This window comes from Thunnus thynnus, chromosome 20 (genome assembly GCF_963924715.1).
Source record: "Thunnus thynnus chromosome 20, fThuThy2.1, whole genome shotgun sequence".
Taxonomy (NCBI): Eukaryota; Metazoa; Chordata; class Actinopteri; order Scombriformes; family Scombridae; genus Thunnus; species Thunnus thynnus.
In genome coordinates, this window is record NC_089536.1 from 26599719 (window position 1) to 26618632 (window position 18914).

General features: G+C 38.2%; 1 protein-coding gene across 5 annotated transcripts in view; it reads right to left on the bottom strand.

Annotated features, from left to right (window-relative positions):
• Positions 1-3041: 3041 nt before the first annotated feature.
• The window catches only part of exoc6 (exocyst complex component 6), a 55496-nt gene continuing 39623 nt past the window's right edge, over positions 3042-18914 (bottom strand). For 4 of the 5 annotated variants that reach the window (XM_067577220.1, XM_067577219.1, XM_067577222.1 and 1 more), the window contains 3 exons: positions 17567-17640; positions 8962-9074; positions 3042-7344 (listed from right to left, as the gene is read on the bottom strand). In XM_067577220.1, the coding sequence (XP_067433321.1) occupies positions 7218-7344; positions 8962-9074; positions 17567-17640 (314 nt within the window). In that variant the 3' untranslated portion in view covers positions 3042-7217. The remainder of the gene's footprint in view (positions 7345-8961; positions 9075-17566; positions 17641-18914) is intronic. The other variant, XR_010925017.1, reaches the window with a different exon arrangement.

Here is an 18914-nt window from a genome sequence, read left to right on the forward strand (position 1 = left end):
AATAGAATGGTAGAATATTGTAACAAGACAGTTGAGAATGTGCAGTAACCTCCGAGGAAAACAAACACATTTCTGTGTGTGTGTGTGTGTGTGTGTGTGTGTGTGTGTGTTGGCAGGGTGGCTGCTGTCCACTGATAATAGAGCTCTTCAAATGTCTCTCGCCTCATTACATCTGCGGCGACAGGGATCCTCGCATTCAAACGCTGACCTGGGCCAAAGTTCACTTGCTGTTTCCCAGTTAGCGTGTGTGCGGTGGGATACAGCGAGGCTCAGAGACACAAGATGACAGAAAACCTTCACAGAACAAGTGACTGTTTTGTCTTTGTATGTGTGTGTGTGTATGAGAGAGAGAGAGAGGGAGGGCAAAAGACCTTGTATCTAGATTGTGACTGATGGTGCAGTTCATCCAAATTATATACATGTAAAAAAAACATTTTTTCCCACCTACTGTGTCTCATTTATCTTCTCATGTAGTTTTTCAGTGCTGCATGTACCACAAATAAAAAGATTCCAATCATTGTCTTACACATATTTTGCAGCACTACATACATATCATATGTTTGTTTGTTATGAAGTGTTCAGAATGGAAGGTGTTCATATGGGGAGCATGAATGTGCTCAGTAAACTATAGTAAACAATATTTCCCGTGTACAAGTAGAAATTCCCACACAAACAACAGTGAGATGAGGAGATGGATATCAGTCTCATATCTGTGCGTTAAGTTCATAGCTGGAGTCAGGATTAGCATATTGACTGGAAGCAGGTGGAAGCAGCTAGCCTAGCTTTGTCCAAACCCTACCAACACTTATAAAGCATTTGCTTAATCTTTAAACAAACAGAAATGTGAAAATCAGTGGTTTTAGAGGGAGTTACATGCTGGAACTCTTTCTTGGAATTTGTTTTATAGTTTTATTTTGCTCAGGTTAATGTCTTTTGCTGTGAGTTCTCCATTTGATTTTATTATTCTTGATTTAAATTTGCTGCATAGTGGGAAGTTCTGGGTTTTGCGCTATAAATAAATATTAAGATTTTATATACAGTACTGAACAAAGTAGATAGATTTTTATCCTTAATACCATCAGGGAGGCATCTGATTGGTCCCAAATGTATTCTGCAGCATGACAACGAGCCCAAACATCCTGCCAGAGTCATAAAGAACTATCTTCAGTAACAAGAAGAACAAGGAGTCCTGCAACAGATGGTTTGGCCCCCACAGAGCCCTGATCTCAACATCATGGAGTCAGTCTGGGATTACATGAAGAGACAGAAGCAGCTTAGACGCCTGAATCCACAGAAGAAGCAACTTCTCCAAGATGCAGGAACAACCAACCTACTGAGTACCTGAAAAACTGTGTACAGGTGTGCTGAGGATAACTACTGCTGTTTTAAAGGCAAAGCTGCTCACACCAAATATAGATTTCATTTAGGTTTCTGCTGTTTACTTAACTTTGTATCAAGTTAGGTGATAAATAAAAGCAATTTATGCCATTACTTTGAAAGTAATGTTTGCACAGTACTGTATATTATATTACAATCTCCCAGAGTAGTGAACTATTCCTTTAACAATCTTTCCACAGGAACCATTAAAGGATTATTACAACATGCAACTTTTTGACAAAACAATCCCAAATCCACTCATGTGCACTGACAAGCTTTTGCAGGAGCCTTCATCTGTATGACAGAGTCTTCATCTGTGGATGGAAATTGCTCAGTTGTCATGAAGATGGATTTATTGACATGTGAGCTCTTTTAGGATTAACAGACTAGAACATCTCATCTGTGTTGGCTGATAGGTTGAGCTTCAAAGTTCATCCATTAGGTTTAGGTTCACTGACAGCACTCTAATATATTGTAACGTCCTGGACTTATTTCTATTGTTGTCCCTAATGTTTTCTCAGTCCATCAACCTTTTAACAAGATGGAGACGAGAGTTAAACCTAAGAACAGACAGTCGATAAAATGTTTTTAGGAAGTGCTCAAGACAAAGACGATGTAGACTCAAATAACATCACATCATAAAAGATACTTATACCTGAAGCAAATGTCAGTGGATAAAAGTTTAATTGTGATGTTTTCCTGCAATTGGGCATTATTGCTGACATTTAATGTGCACTCTCCTTCTGTTTAACATCCAAATAAAGTGGTTTAGATCATCTATATAAACTGATCTTCTGACTGCTTGTGACAGTTGTAGTGAAGTCACAATGTTCTCATGTGTCAGCTTCACTTGGTGAGTACAGTGTTATCATACCTGAGGAAACAATTCTTCTCTTAATCACCGTCTGATAATTCAAGTAGGTCTGGTGTTGTGCTGATAGATGGCTGTTTTCCATGGCTGTTGTGGGCAGGATGAACAATAGGGAAGTCATCTCTATGAAAAATAGCAACAACTGTGGATGAGATGGATACAGCTGTACATGCTGTAGGTCAGTTTACTGACATGACAACAGCATATCCAGTAAATCAACATATTTCTTCACTTGTCATGAACGTTACCTGCTCTGAGCAATGATGACTTACAGAAATTTGACGATAACTGATGTCAGCGGGACAGATATGTTACTACTTACCCTCTTCCAAACAGAAATCAGCCATCATGAAGACCATGTCTGGCCGAATGAATGAAGTTAAATAAACCGGTAAGTCAGTCTGATTATCAGGCCACAATGACAAGCAATTCTTAACAATGGGCCTAGAAACTCCTGATAAGCATGAATTTAGGTGACAAAAACAAGACCAAAGTTGTAATAAACCTCAATTATCCTTTAATTTCTACAGCAAATCTGTAAGTTCAGCCTGATTTTGGCACTAGACGGAATTTCATGGAGTCAATATCCTCTGAGGTCCATGAATACTGATGCCAAATATCCATAATCATGTCAAATATCATGGCAATGTGGACAGTAGCTGCTGAGATGCTCAGATGCCGAGCAGCTTGAGATTTGAGACGTCCATTATGAGTGGAAGCTCTTACCTAGAACCAGTATTACTGTAAACTGAGCTGCATCGTGGCAAACAGTGATCTTAACAACAAACAGACGTTACTGTTGAATGAACTTTTATTACAGCACACAAAATAAAAACAACAAATTTAGGAAAACATCTCAGTCAGGGTGTCTCACTGAGAACAGGGACAAAGGTTAAAGCAAGGATTCATTTGGATATCAAAATATACCCACTCTCCACTTCTGTGGAAGGCAAGAAAGAAAATCTTGCTTTTTTTTAGTATTCGAATTGAGATAATCATTGATTTACAAGCAGTATTACACAAAACCTTGATTTCTATAATCTTGATTTGTGCCATTATAGCGGGAAACTGTTTTAGGGGTTATGATGAAGAGAAGGAATGAAAATGCTGCCAAATCAAAAGGCTACAGACTGAAGAATCTGCATTTAAGATTTGTTAGCTGGAGGTCAGAATATTTTCTTTGCTGTCTTGCATGAGATTATATGACACATTGTATAGTGAACATGATGTAAATTCTCAGTTATTTACCTCAGCTGCAGAGAGATGCAGGTTTTTATTTAATCCAGGCTTTGTTAGAGAAAACCTTTCTTCCTCATCATATTTTCTTTAGAAGCCGTCCTTTCATCAGAACAGCAGAGTCATGTAATCCTCACTAATCCTTTGCAGTTTCTCTTTTTATCATAAATTTTAGGGATTTGGGGAAAAACAGCATTTTCCCCAAATTGATTGCTGATCAATTTCTGTTAATGTAACAATGTTTTTATCAGCCTTTATTTCTTTACTATTCCGGCTGATATTTGAACATTGGCTTCTATTTGAAATCTGAGAATTTATGGTCATGTGAAGGGATGGCAGTTTATGAACAGTTGAGTTGAAATTTGTGAGTACCAGTATTTAAATAGTTCATATTGGAATGTTGTACAGGATTTTTTTTAAATATCTTAACCATGCAAATGAGTGGAGAGCAGGTACCAACATAAATCACTTAGCTTCTCACACTGCACTCAACTGTGTCCACCAAGTAAGCAACAAACAGAAATTCAATCTTATTAATTACATATTTACTTCAGGTGTTGATGAAGGTGTGTATCACAGTGTCAACCTCCAATTCTGTTTGTAGCAGACAAACTGCTATAATATTTTCTTTACAAAATATGCAGTATATACAGTGGCATTTACAAGCAACTATTAAAAAAGGCAAAAAATAAATCTAAAAGGAAAAAACTTCAATCATTTTCAGTGCAAAAATGCCTGCTGAAAGTAGAGCACAGACCCAAAACATAAACAGAATAGAAACAGTCTCATTATAAAATGTTTGTCATCAGGAGTTTGCAGGTTTCAGGTAAGCATCAACCTGCCAGCCAGGCTGTAAAGGAACCAATTCATTATTGCTGTGCTTTGTTGATATATGTGGATAATGAGATTCTAAAGCTTCATTTCACCCTGAGGAACAAAAATAGAGAATTTAGAATGCGAGTCACTCAACTGTTAAATATATATGTATGTATATATCATTACTAATAACATAACAATTCCCCATTTGGAATTTGGTTTCTTGTAAGCATGAATCAAGTAGTTTGGGTGGGTTGTAAGACCAAACTGCAGTTATCTTCACATGTATAATGTCCTTAACCCTACAACTGACAGAATTTACAGAGGGAGGGAGGAGGGCATGGACTGATGTCACTTCACATGATATCACCTGACTACCCTCACCACCACTGAGTGGCCAAACCTGCTATGACACTGAAATATGACTACGCATTCAAACCCCATCTTCACCTGCTACTAACATGTGATCTGTAGTGGGAACGCTCACTGAATAATGACATCTGCTCTTTTTTCTTTATTCCTGGTCAGTTGCAGGATACGCAACTGTAGGACATGCAAACTGAGTGTCACATGAAAGAGACAACTAGAGACGACATTTGTAGGTTATTTTGTGGCACATTTCCTAATGGGCAGAGGATGAAGTTCTGTTTATACTTCACTAGGTGTCTGCGTAGTGGAACGTGATCACACACATGGCACATAAAGAATCCATCATAACTTCTGAGCATGTGACGTCCACATGGACCCTTGCGTACATGGGCAGATGATTGTGGCTATGCGGATTCAGGACGTATAATTTGAGGTTAAGAATGTGATCAGAGTCAGCCTGTGAACAAACAGCTCTTTACTGTATTTGCAGTGTTTTGTCCATGTGAGTGGATGATGCTAGATGCTGAATATTGTGTGTTTGCCACTCAGGGGGGGAATGATCTTGGCAACTTCTGCTTACAGTGACATCATGTGCAAACCCTTTACTAGGATTCCTTCATGCAATGTTCACTTTGACACTCCAAAATAAAACCCTCATCGGCTCCTCGGAGGTTTTCATAGACATGTGCAATCTAATAAAACAACTCTGCACTGTCCCTTCCTGTGTCTGCATGACTTTGTGTTTTGTACTAGATTACATTATTTGGTTGGTTTATGTTCTGTAATGTAGTCCAACCTGTGCATACATATCGGACCAAATCATTTGCAGACTTTCAACCCAATTTCTTACATTCTAATGAGCAGAGAACATGTTAAGAGTTCATCTGCTATCTGAGTGTCATCACCTTCTGGCTTCAACTAAAGCCTGGAATTCTTGTTTAAAATCTTTATCAAACATCCTTTGGGAGCTTTGTTTGGAAGCTTGCTGTTTCACTCTCCAATTTAACATTCACCTGACAGGATAAGAAAACACTTACAACTGACATGAATTTAAAAAACAACCACAGTTCACAGATACTACTTTTTGTGGTATCAGTCATTCAAACAAGCAGGTTTTTCCTACATATTTAGTAGTTGTGACAGCCATGAGTCCTGTTGAAACACACACTGAACTACATGTTCAGTCATTGTGAGGCTCTGTTTCAGGGGTTGGTTTACATGTAAAATGTGAGGCAGAAAAAAAAAAGACAAACAGCAAGCAAAGCCACCAAGGAGTTCAACAAAACCTCCACTTTTTTTCATGAACATCAGTCAATCAAGACGTCATCATCCATTCTTCTGTTCTTCCATCCGTCCATCCATGACCTCAGCAACACACATACATACAACGGTTGAAGTACTGGGACAATGACTTTAATTTGGTCTTTTGTCATAACACCACTGGCTACTTTCCATATCCATAATGGTGTAGGAGCTTGGCAGCTGGTGAAAACCAAAGGGGACGATGTTTTCACTTGGTTTAAGAAGTTTCTTCTAAAAAGAAACAACCGTTAATGGCTGGCAGGATCAAGGTTACTACAGCAATGTCTGATCACCTGTGAAGCCCGATTTCTCCAAATAACCGAGTTTTGGTTTCCTGTCTGCACATTAATCTGTGTAAATGTAATGTATCTATATTTTTTCAGCTTTTGACATGAGACTCATATTTAAGGGATGCACAAGTGTTAAAGTGAATTAGTCAACGCTGTGAACAACCTACTATAGCTTGATATTTTGCCTCTAAAACTATCATCGTTTCATTAAATCTACAAGATGAAAAAGTTGTTGTTTTTTTTACCAAAGGATTTGATGAGTACACCAATTATTTTATTTGTCTATTCATCAGAATGAAATGCTAGAAAACAAATTCCATCTTCATCTACAAAGGTGCTCGAAACTCAGACATTTTCAATAAGTATGTTTTTGTGTTAAACAGGGCAACAGGAAGTAGATTCTCCCATCACCTGTGGTGCCTCATTGTCCCAGTACTTGTGTCTATCACTTCCTCTGCAGCTACAATCATTGCACTCTCACAAATGTACAAAACATAGTTTGTCTTATCATAGCCATTAAAAATACTTTACAAACATTTTACTGTTCATTCCTGTGAAGAGTCCAGTAAACTGTTAAGTGTGTGTGTGTGTGTGTGTGTGTGCATGTGTTATTTACATTGAGTATTCAGTCAGGTATAACAGGAAGGAGAGCTTCATGTGTGTGTTGTATTTGCTAGGAATCGGTTCCCTGCATGCCTTGTACAGTGTGTGTATTGCTGTGCATTTATGTGGTGTGTGCGTCTGACTTGCGTGTGTGTGTTCCTTTTGTGTTTGTATATGTGTGGTTCTTTTGTATTTCGCTGTCCTGTTCTTATACACTCTCCTGTATGTGTGTGGGTGTGTGTGTGTTGTCACTTCATTAGATGTGTGAGAATGTCCTCCCTCAGTAGGTGTCTTGGCAGTTGAGTGTGTGCATGTGACTGCATGCATGTTTCATTCTTTCTATCTATGTGTGTTTAGGAGGACATGCCGTTGACCAGACTCCTCAGCTGTTTGACCACTGTCTCTATCAGCTTCTGTTTGTCTCTGTCATTCTTCCTGAACTGAGAGAAGATGTTGTTCTTCTTACTGGTGTCCTTCATCCTGGAGACACACAGAGACAGAGACAGAGGGATGGTTACTGTTTAGATATTTACTGCTTTTCTATCAGTGACATACCAGAATTCAATGTCTCAATAAATGAGTATGGAAGACTTTTCTTCTTCGAAGGGGTATTTATGGGCACATTTAATCCTATATTTATGCCAGGTGCAGGATACCAAACAGCAAAAGAATGCACACACTAGATTATAACTTTCAAGCTTAATTAGACTGACTGGGCAAATGGCTGACGTGATGAGAAGGTCAAGGTGTATATAAGCAAGCTCAAAACCAATGACATCATGCTGATGCAAGTAAACTATTTAAATACATTAAACTAGACTTAAATTAGACAGAAGATACAAGATAAAAAACTAATCATTGTGAAATGGCTATCAGACATCTAAAAAGATAAGAAAATAATTGAATAAATCTAAAAATATTTCTCAATCATCTGGTAATATGGGCAGGGTCATCACCTGCAGCAGGCTGATGAAAGTTTTTATTTCAATAGTCTGACCTAATTAGCTAACTATGACATCAGCATGATGTAATCAGATTTCTGACAATATATACCTTCACCTTCTACCTACTGTAGCGCAGATGGGGTCAACTAATTCCCTGAGTCTAACACATGCTGGGCTATGATCTATGATCCAGTGTACAGATGTTCTAAAAATTGGTCTTTCTATTTCTCTTCAAAGCCTCATCACTGAGATCTGGTGTCAGGATGCTAGACCTGGATTTACAATGGAGCTCATGCAGCATTTAAACCACCAGCCACTAGAAATATTTTCAAAAAGTTTTCAAGTTTAACCCAATTATATGCGAGTGGGACACAATGATAGTTGGGTAAGGGTATTAACTGTGTGCAGTTTGTGTACATTTCAACTTTATGTATCCAATAATGGGATTTAATCTTAACAATAACAATACACCTAGTTCAGCCTTAAGTCACTATTTGAACTAAACTAAAGAGACAAAATCTAAACTGTGGAAGAGGTAGAACCATGTTTAGATAGATTTACACTATATTACTACACATATCATAGTATACATGTATAAGAGCACAGAAAAGCAGTGAGGAAGCTGCACCTACCCTCTGTAGACTCTGAGCAGCAGCAGAAAAAAGAGAGAAGATTTAGAGGAACAGAAGAGCAACAGACAAAGCAGCCACATTCATATCTGAGGTCTTCATAAGTTACATGCAATCATTAATGTAATTAGTTTTAATGTGAGAGGTGTTCAAATGTTCATGAAAACTTAGAAATAAGACTATAGATGTTTATATCTTTTAATAAGATATATGGATTATATATTATAAGATTAGCTGTGGTGTTCAAACATAATCATAATGATGTCTCCTATTCCTCCCAACTAACTTTGCCTTCTCCATGTCTGAAGTCAATGGGCAATAACATCCACATCAGAACATCCTTATATAATTAAATATTCTGGTGAGGCTGCTTCTGTGTCGCTGTTAAAGTTGAACATTCCAGCACCAATACTGTTTTCAGTTCAAAAGACATTTTAGCCAGTTTGTTTCTTGGTGGCTTTTAACAGACTCTTTATAAGCAAACCCAAATTTCTCAGGCTCATCCCTGCTCAGATGTGACTCACTTCTCCAGTAGAGCCAGGGCAGTGGCTGGGTTCACTCTCAGGTATTTGGAGGTTGGCTGGCCATAGTCTGCCAGGTATGTTGACCAGTCCCATACCATGAACAGGTCCAGGAGCTACAAAACACACACAAACAAAAGAACTAAACTGTCAGTATTTCCCCTCAGACATACTTCTGGAACCTAACTGAAGATAACTGAACAGAACAGAACCTCACAGAGGAACAGAGGGAGATGGAGGGTGGTAGCAGGTGAGTTATGAAGAGACAGACAGGATCATTTTCACATAATGAATACAGTGTTTGAGTCAGGATGGTTTGGGAGTTGGTAAAATGCTCAATAAAAGGGGGACAATAACAACACTGTGAAAACTGTACTGTTTTTAGGAAATTATAAAATGATTCATCTGCATCTAGGAAAGCAGAAAAATGTATTGTCATTCATACTGAGTGAAATAGACCACCATTATAAAAGAGACATCTATGATCTATTATTAGTCTGTGTTATGAATTTTTAAACCATGAAGGTCTTATATTTGTAAAACTTTCCCAGAACAAAGAAAAGCGATCTTAAGATTCACTCTCTTAACTTTTAATATGAAAACAATACAAAGACTACATTCAAACTAATACGTTCTCCTTTTAAAACACAGTTTAAAACCATCTCTGTCCACCACTCTGAGCGTTTTAGTTCACGAGAATGGGATGGACGTGAGGTCGCAGTGACCTTGACCTTTGACCACCAAAATCTAATCAGTTCATCCTTGAGTCCAAGTGGATGTTTGTGCCAAATTTGAAGAAATTCTCTGGAGGTGTTCCTGAGATAAAATGTTCATGAGTATGGGATGGATGGATGGACGTACAGAGCAAAAACAGAGTAAAAACAGCCAACAGGGTAATTTTGTATTTTGGTTGACATGAACTCAAATGCAAACTATGAATGAGAAGCTTGCTACCATCATTGCTTCTGCCCTTGATTTATGGACAGTTGGGAGCAGGAGGGTCACAGTCTTGGGACATTTGATGTTTTAAGGGGACATGTTTTAATCAACACATGGGTCTACAAATACAGCTCCATACACAACACTCCTAAACGACAGACTTGCACTGGACCTTGTCTACATATTTGTCAGCTTTCAGGTCATTAACACCGGCCAATGCAGTGTACAGAGAATGTATTTGTCACTGTAAGAAAAGTTAATGTAGCATCTCACATTCTATAATCATGTTCAAGTGTCTCTTGGCCTAAGAGAAGAGTGTCCTGTAAGGTTACAGTAATCCTGCAACAATGCAGTAGCAGAGTCAAAGCCGTATTAAAGCCACGTCAGGAACAGGGTCACATAATGTGTTGATGGTAAACACTTGTTTATCCTGGGTCGCTGCGTCACTCTGAGATGCAGAGAAAAGACACGAGAGTGAGAGCTGCAGAGAGAGGGAGGTGGGAGGGGGGTTCTGCTGCTACATGATGAGTGTGAAGTGTGAACAGGAACATTTAAAATGATCCCCCCCCCCCTCAACGACCCCTGGTTAACCTGATGGAGATGACCCCCCTCCTACCCCACCCACACACACAGTATATGCTAATGTCATAGGGTGAAACAGCTGGGTGTTTGGGTCATGTTGAAAGAGCAGTGAAAGAACAGCTTAGTGATAATAGCATTATTCAGCTGACTGAGAGAGAGAGAGAGAGAGAGAGGCTTAGCAACAATGCCATTATTCTCACCTGGAGCTAAGTGATGAACCAGGAGTAGTCACGAAGAGGCTGCCACGTCTTACTCTCAACTCTACACTATTCAGGATCTGACTGATATAGTAAAATAAGCCCTTAAAGGAAAAGTCTGTTTTTTTTACAACTTGATCCTTATTTTCATATGTTTGGCCATCAGTTCTATCAGTTATGATAGTATTCTACTTACGTTAATTGCTAAGACCTGGGAACACAGTGACATCACTAAAAACTAACAGGACAAGAAATACAAGGCTGACTTAGTGAAAGAGGGGGTATCAGCGACATCTCTGGTGTGCTCACTAAAGCCAGGAGGAACCTGGACTTTTTACACAAACACCAATACAAAAATACAATATATCAGACAATATTTGTTTTGTGACCAAGATATGTACTGTAGTGAGCGGGACATTTTACTGTGTAAAAATAAACTTGTCAGTGCTCTCTGGTGGACAAAATGTATGTAATAGAAGACTATGACTACGTTTATGCACAAAATATTCTGGTTTTTGCCTTGTTCCGAAAAAGACAATATTCCTACTAAGATGTTTACATGGCTAATGACAATGAATATTCCACTAATATTCCTGTTTCCATGCAGAGGGTTTTCAGGGTTTCCCTCTGCTCCAGTGGGAATGGGAATCTCCACAGGCAGTGAAGTAAACCAGTGAGGTGATTACACTACTGAGTGATTTTGGTGCATCACACTGAATCATCACTGTCAGTCCATGGCTGCACGTCAGAATAATAACCAATCCCCTCTGTCCCCATCATGGAGAAGACGCGCTCTGTTTTTCCAGCCCACCCTGAGCAGCTCTCCACTCATCCCTCTCCTCTATCTGCCTTCCTGCTCCAGCATATGTCAGTTTGTCTGCACAGGGATAAACAGGCAAGAGGGCCATGTGTTGCAAACTGCAGTAAAAACCCCATTTGAGACACATATTCCAAATGTGCTGTATACATGTCCGAAGAATGCTCCTAAAACCAGAATAATACTGGCACATCCCACGTCTTAATCTGAAAATGCTTCATTCAGAATAAGGCCTAATTCGGAATATCCAAATGGAATATGTTGTTTACATTACCTGTATCAAATTTAGAATACTGTCATATTCAGAATAATGGTGGAATATTAGTGTGCATGTAAACGTACCCACTGTTTCTAAGTCACCTCAATCATATCTTTGGTATTTCTCTACTACAATTTCATTTGGCAGACATATATGGCCATACCAATATATCTGTCACTTTCAGTTTCACCTCCGAATAAAGTCGTTTATATAATCTGGATAAACTGTTGGTTTGTTTCCAACTTGTCTGACTGATCATGTTTCTTGCCCTGTCAGACCTCTATCTCTATCTCACTAGTTACATTGCTGAGCACAAAGTCATCATGACTGATAGAAACCGATGGCCAAACCCTACCAAAACAAAAGCCTATCAATATTAAAGTGGAGTTATCCTTCAGCCAGATCAATGAGCACTTTGGACTCAGACTCATATTTGGATATATTAAAGAAACTGATGATGACACAATGTGGTACAATATTTTTCTAAATGTGATCTATGTGTTGTCAAAGTAGTTTTCCTTTTGTGTTTGTGTTTTATGTATCTGCAGTGAAAAATTTATGACAGGCTGTTTAGTTATTTAAATAAAAAACTGTGAAGAGGCTGATTACCCTCCTCCTCTTACTGTCAGGTTGTTATTAGTAGAGACTTCGCTTTTATGTTGTTTTCCACAGATCTGAGGTGTTTAATATGGAGCATCTGCTCATGCCAAGACACAATTATATGATAATTTCCTATGAAATACAGTTGCACGATGTAGTCTTAGGCTAAAGTAAGCCTTCATTAAAATAGAGCTGTCACTTTTTACAATGAAATATTTAATTCATAATTAATGAATTATTCACACAGTGTTTTCATTTAGTCTTTTGACTGACATCTTTTGCAAATGGAAGTCTAGCTCTGGTCTGCTACACAGATGCACTGACACTGAAATACCTGTAATGTAGATGAAGTGCAGTTAGTCCAAACTTCACCTTCAGAAACAAAAAGCATGATTTCTAAAGAATCCAAGCTTACAAATTTGGAAGTGTATCCAATTCATAGCCATCTGTCAATATCCAACCCCACGCAACCCTCATCCACATCGCTCCACACTGTCACATATATCTGATAGAAGACCCCAAACGCAGTGAAGACAACAGTCAGTGTAATCTAGGAGGATTCAGCTGGGCGAGCTGAATCATGTTATCATAAAAATGTAGTGGTAGTGTGGTCGTCACTGAGAAGGGGGCAACCTGGAAAAGATCTAATGGGAGTCATTATGTTAAATTCCAAATTCCAAAGGCTCCCCTCTCATAAGCTATCTACAGTGAGATTTGCAATGATCTCCACGGCAACCCGTACCCAGATAACTGCGAAAATGTGTGGACAGCACAAACTGCAAGATTGCAAATGTGATGACAAATGTTGAAAATACTAGAAAAATACCAAATATAAAATTATCTAACAATGTCTGTAGAGGCTTATTTGCTATTGGTCCAGAACTCAAACCACAAACCATAATAAGGTTTGTGGCAAGAAATTTTAGGGGTGGTCCCAACCACTCATATATTTTGGTCACAAAGTGTCTGTCAACACACTGATCAGAATTGAGCTGCAAATGTGTTTTCAATCTGCTGTCAAACAAAAATGTCGACAAACAACTCTAAACTATCTTGGAAATGTGGCTGCTGAAGAACACTTTGTCTTTGAAACACTTCCAGTGTGATGGAGATGTGACAGTGGATGTCCAGGGTTAGGCTGAGGTAAATGTTTATGATTAAAAGAAAGAGCCTGAGAGAAAGATAAAGAGAATAAGGTGTGTGTGTGTGTGTGTGTGTGTGTGTGTGTGTGCGATTTCCCAAAAGGATGGTGTCAGATAAATCATCATCCCTATGACATTACATCTTGGTTTGTTGTTACATTCAAACAATAAGTCAAGGTGGCATTCTGAAACTCTAGAAATCCTTCTCTGCTCTCCTTCTCTTTATGCATTTCTGAAACTTCACTTTGGACGTCTCCCATTAAATGCTACTGTCCCACTGACTTGTATCGTTTGCTATAAAACGAGTATTAATGGAAGACGTGGCTATTCTCTTGCTCACTATAGGCTTGTCATCAGAGACTGGTGGACCAGAGGTGAGAAAATGTAAACTCCAGGTCTGACTAGACCATTTTTACATTGAGTCTGGGGTCCACGTTGAGGTCTTCAGAAACCTGCATGATGATGGATGACTGTATGTTGGCTCCAATTGAATATACAGTCCTTGTTACACACGTCAGCTTCAAGTGTGAGAAAGTACCTTCCGTTTCTCAGGCCACCTACCCAATCAAACTTAACATTTTTGTTGCAAAAAGTTAACCAAACTTTCATATAGCCTAGAAAAGTGATATTAAAATTTGTGATGTCATTGTGATGTCCAAGTGTAGTCTGAACCTTTAAGCCAATTTGTAGACTACTTCATTAAAGACCTTGTAAAGACACTACCGTCATATGTGGCAGACACTAAAGATGTTTTACAATTGGTGGCCGGCATCTCTATGCCTGACAACTCCTTTTTGGTATCTTTTGATGTGGAGAGTTTGTATACCAACGTTCCACATGATGATGGATTATAAGCTATGGACTTTAACCTAAAACCTAGGAAAGATGCACTCCCAGTGGAACTGCTTATGTCACTCACAAAGTTTATCCTCAAATCTAACTACTTCATGTTTGACAACAAATATTACTTGCAGTCTCAAGGTATGAGCATGATGTCACCATTCACTCCTAACTATGCCAATTTGTTCATGGGTTTGTGGGAAGACAGATATACATTCAACAGCTACCCCTTTGTAAATAACATCTTGTTTTTTAGAAGGTACTTTGATGACATTTTTATGGGGTTTACAGGTCCTGAAGATGAATGTAGGGCATTTAATGACTATAGAAATAGCACTCATTCCACTTTCCATGTTACCATGGAATACAGTCGTGAAAAAATTCTATTAATTACTGTTAATGAAACTGAAAAATTGAACATTTTTTGAATTTTTGAAAAATGAAAAAAATGAAAACACTGAAAAAATGAAGACTGTGATAGTTAGTCATGTGACCCATATGTACTCATGTAATTTTGCTGAGTGAACCTGAAGAAGCTACAGGCAAAATCCAAATAAAGTCACAGTTAAGTCATTTCAGTGTGCGATGGTTCATTTTGATCTTTACCTAAGATGTTCCTGCAACTGACCAACACCTGACTGAAAATACTGGCTGTGCATGGGGAGTTCTCTTCACTGTAGAACCATATCTATATGAGGTCATTCCAAATTTGAGAGGATGTGAGCATGCATATTTTAAAAACAGGTTTTTTACATGTGAAATGCATTTAATGACCGAGTTATAAAATGTTATTAAAGATTCATCAACCAAGATTCATTTTCACAAGTCACTGCATTAAGATAGATTAACTAGGGCTGTGCCATATATTATGCTCTATCATTTATTTTGTTGTGTCGCAAATCACACTCTTTATGGCAATATTTTTTGTCATTTGGACGCTTTGTGTTCTTCCACATGGCAGGGATGCTACAGAAAGCTATGGAGGAGAACAACAACTTTAGCAAGATGGCAGAGGAGAAGCTCAATCAGAAGATGGAGGCCAACAAAGGGAACCACACAGCAATTATTGCTGTGCGGTTCCCTTTGTTGGCCTCCATCTTCTGATTGAAGGTAACACAAACAAACATGGAGGAGAGTGAACATGACACAGAACAAGGTCATTCCAAACAGGAGAAGGACTCTGTCCAGACAAGACAAAATGAGGAGCTCGTACCTAAAAGAGGGACTACTTCTGTCACATGGATGTAATTTGGATATTAAAAGTCTGACATGGATCAGAAGACCATACTTTGCAACTAATGCCGAAGACTGGTCCCCACAATGCTTCACTGAAAATGTGCACAAAGGTTCTAAATCACAGGAGAAGAATAATCAAATATGAGAAAATAATTTTTATTTGTTGATATAAATTGTCATATATAATTCAAAATGAAATAAGAAATAGCCTTTCAATGTGGTCATTTTATGTAAACTATTTATTCATTGAATTTACAGAAAATGTGCTGTATTGTGATATGTATCGTTATCTGTATATGAAATGACCTATATGAGGATATGAGATTTTGGTCATATTGCACAGCCCTAACACTAGCTCTGTTGCCAGCAACAGAACATTGAAGTAAACTATAAACCTGTTTCTATGTACAACAGAATAACTTTTAAAAAATAAATTTGTTTTCAATCATTTGTATTATAGGCTGATATTATCATCTCATTATTATCATCATCAAAACATTTTAACTGGTTACAGGATAAAGAACTAACAAAGTAGTTATAGCTAAATCAACAGCCATAAGATAAAGGGAAAGTAAAAGGATGACCTCTGTGTAACCTTAGCCAGTGGATGCCTCCCTACCCCTTCACCTAAGGCTAGGATTAACATGTCAACCAAGCAGCTTGTATAAAAGGGAACATGGACACATCTTGTCTAATGAGCTGCATCACAGGAAACTAAACCACAGCGGCAGCTGAAAAACAGAGCCAGGCAGGCCCACAACTACCAACGAGGACACTGAGGTCCTTTAGATTTACTATGACAATGTGGGGGGTTTAGCAACCTGGGGGAGTCAATTATACACTTACAACCATATTACAGTATTTGTAGAGTTTTTATATTTAAAGTTCAGATAATGCTTTCAGGTCTGTAATTTTCTAACAATTTCCTGAGATTTTCAGGAAAGAATTATGTAATTTGAAACTAATTATTGACAAGTTCTGTTATTTAACTTATTTAAGTTGTGGTTTAAATTTTAGGACAACAAAATATTTAAATAGAAAGGATTCAGTACCTCTCCATCAGAATTCAGTGTGGAGAGGCTTTTCAAATTGCATTTAGGACTTCATGTTGGGAAATAAAATAGTAACACTTTATTTACTAGCCAGTTATAATTTCCTTGGGACTTTTCTGAAAAGATCAATATAATCTGTTAGTAATTAGAGTGAAATAAGATAACATTTGTTTTGGTTACAATTTAGTTGGTTGTGTTGAGTTGAACAATCCAAATAATTCAAACATTTAAGAGAAGGCGTGTTGAGGGGGACTTTTCAACTCCTGGCTATGGCCATTGGATCCCTCACTCTGATATTTAGGTCTTGTTTTATGACTTCTAATTGATTAATAGGGTGGGAAAATGCATCAACCACAAGTGTTGGCTGTGGGTGGTGAGTTTATCTTCTCCGGTTCAGAGCTCCTACGCTGCTGAAACAATCTTAAAAGTTTCACATCTTCTTACAGCATATTCAACAAACTCCCTCAGTATAGTGTGTGACCTGGACTGGATGCAGAGCCAAGCCTCCACCTCAGGCTCAGATTAACTAAGGTCAACGCAGACACAAGTTAATGAGACCCAGCAACACTTTACATACCACTGGTGTTTACAACTAAAAAGGAGGCCGAGGGTTTGTGCTTGTGAGTGGGGGAATAGGAATTTTCTTGAGCAGATGAACTAAAGGACAGGTGAAAGTTGAAAAGGTCGAGACATGAGACTGGAAAAGAAAATGAAAGACAATATTGTTGGAGGTGATTAAGAGAGGTGAAATGTGGGACAGCAGCAAAGTCGGTAGGTTGTGGTAGGATGTGAATATTTCTGACTTTGGTAATTCCCAGTGGTGATGTCATTAAATACAGCTTCTCCCCCCCCACACATCTGACTCAAGCTCTGAAGCTATCCTAAACTAGTCTGTGTACACAAGTAAATTCATGTCTTCAGTATGGCTCTGTGAGACAGTTTACCTGTCGCAGGTCGATGAAGGCCAGCTGGAGTGTGTCTCCTTGGAAGCCAGGGACCGGCTCTGAGCTGGCAAACACTGAAAAGAAACAAAAATTCCACCAGACAACAATCACTTTAAATTTACAGTATAAGTAACACAGCTAGTGTCAAAAATTGGCTCCAGATCTCCAGACCACATATAAACAATATATGTGGAGGTCTGCAGTCATTCAACTAAAACATACCTCAGTCTTAACAGGTTTACTGCTTCATGATGATAAATAATGCTTCTTTTGAAGCATAAAACCTAATAAAAAATACCTAATCAAAATAATACAATCAGACTGTTTCAATTTTATTGTAATTAGTTATAAAAAATACTTCTACTTTTTTTTTCTTCCATGGAACACTTTGTAACAAAAAAATTAGTGGAATCAAATTGCAACTTTCCAAGTTACTATTCTGATGAAGTAGGCATAGAGGCGGACTTTTTAGGCAAAGTAGGCAACTGCCTGGGGCCCCCAACTGAAAGGGCCTCAAACAGCTGTAGATTTATTATGATGTTTAGATATGAAACATATAAAATGCTGTTACTATTCTAACTCATCAAACCATGAAATTACATACAAAGGGGCCCCAAAACACTTAAAAAAAATCATTGTCAACGTCCGACCCTCCCTGCGCTCTTCAGATTAATGGACTATTCTTTCACTGGAGCTACCTCTCCATTTGCATGTTGACAGGGATGCAGAAACTCCTCCGGGTAACATGCATCCAACACAACATCAAACAGTGACAGAGAGTTGTCACAGTGCACATTTCAAAAGAAAAATCTAAGAGGAAAAGTAAAACAATCATTGTAAAGACGGTTGCTCCCTCTGAAACAACCAGCAGGACCACAGTTACTAACACTTTCCTGTCACATCCACTCATTGCCTTATAAGTAACATTTGAATATTCATTTGAACATAATTTTAATTTATGTAGCTACTGCTTTAATCTATAATAATGTGTTATATTTCATCACTTCATAGGGTTAGGGTTAGGGTTTATTTTGTATCAAAAATCTTAATCTGCATAGTAGAGTATGAATATAAAGTGGCATAAGTAGCCTTAAGTACAAGAAGCCTACCTTACTTGAGTAAATAAATGTCATTTTTTTCACTGGCTTACAGCATGAGTGGTAATGCTAATTATTGACTTTAATGGATATAATATGTGATAATTGACCACATTTTATATTGGAACATGTGCTGTAGCTTTCAGGAAAACATCATATCAGTTAAATGATTATGTTATATGATTTTTAAACTTGATTTTTGGCCCCATCACCCACCTCAACCAGCTACCTTTTCACATCACAGGAAGTCA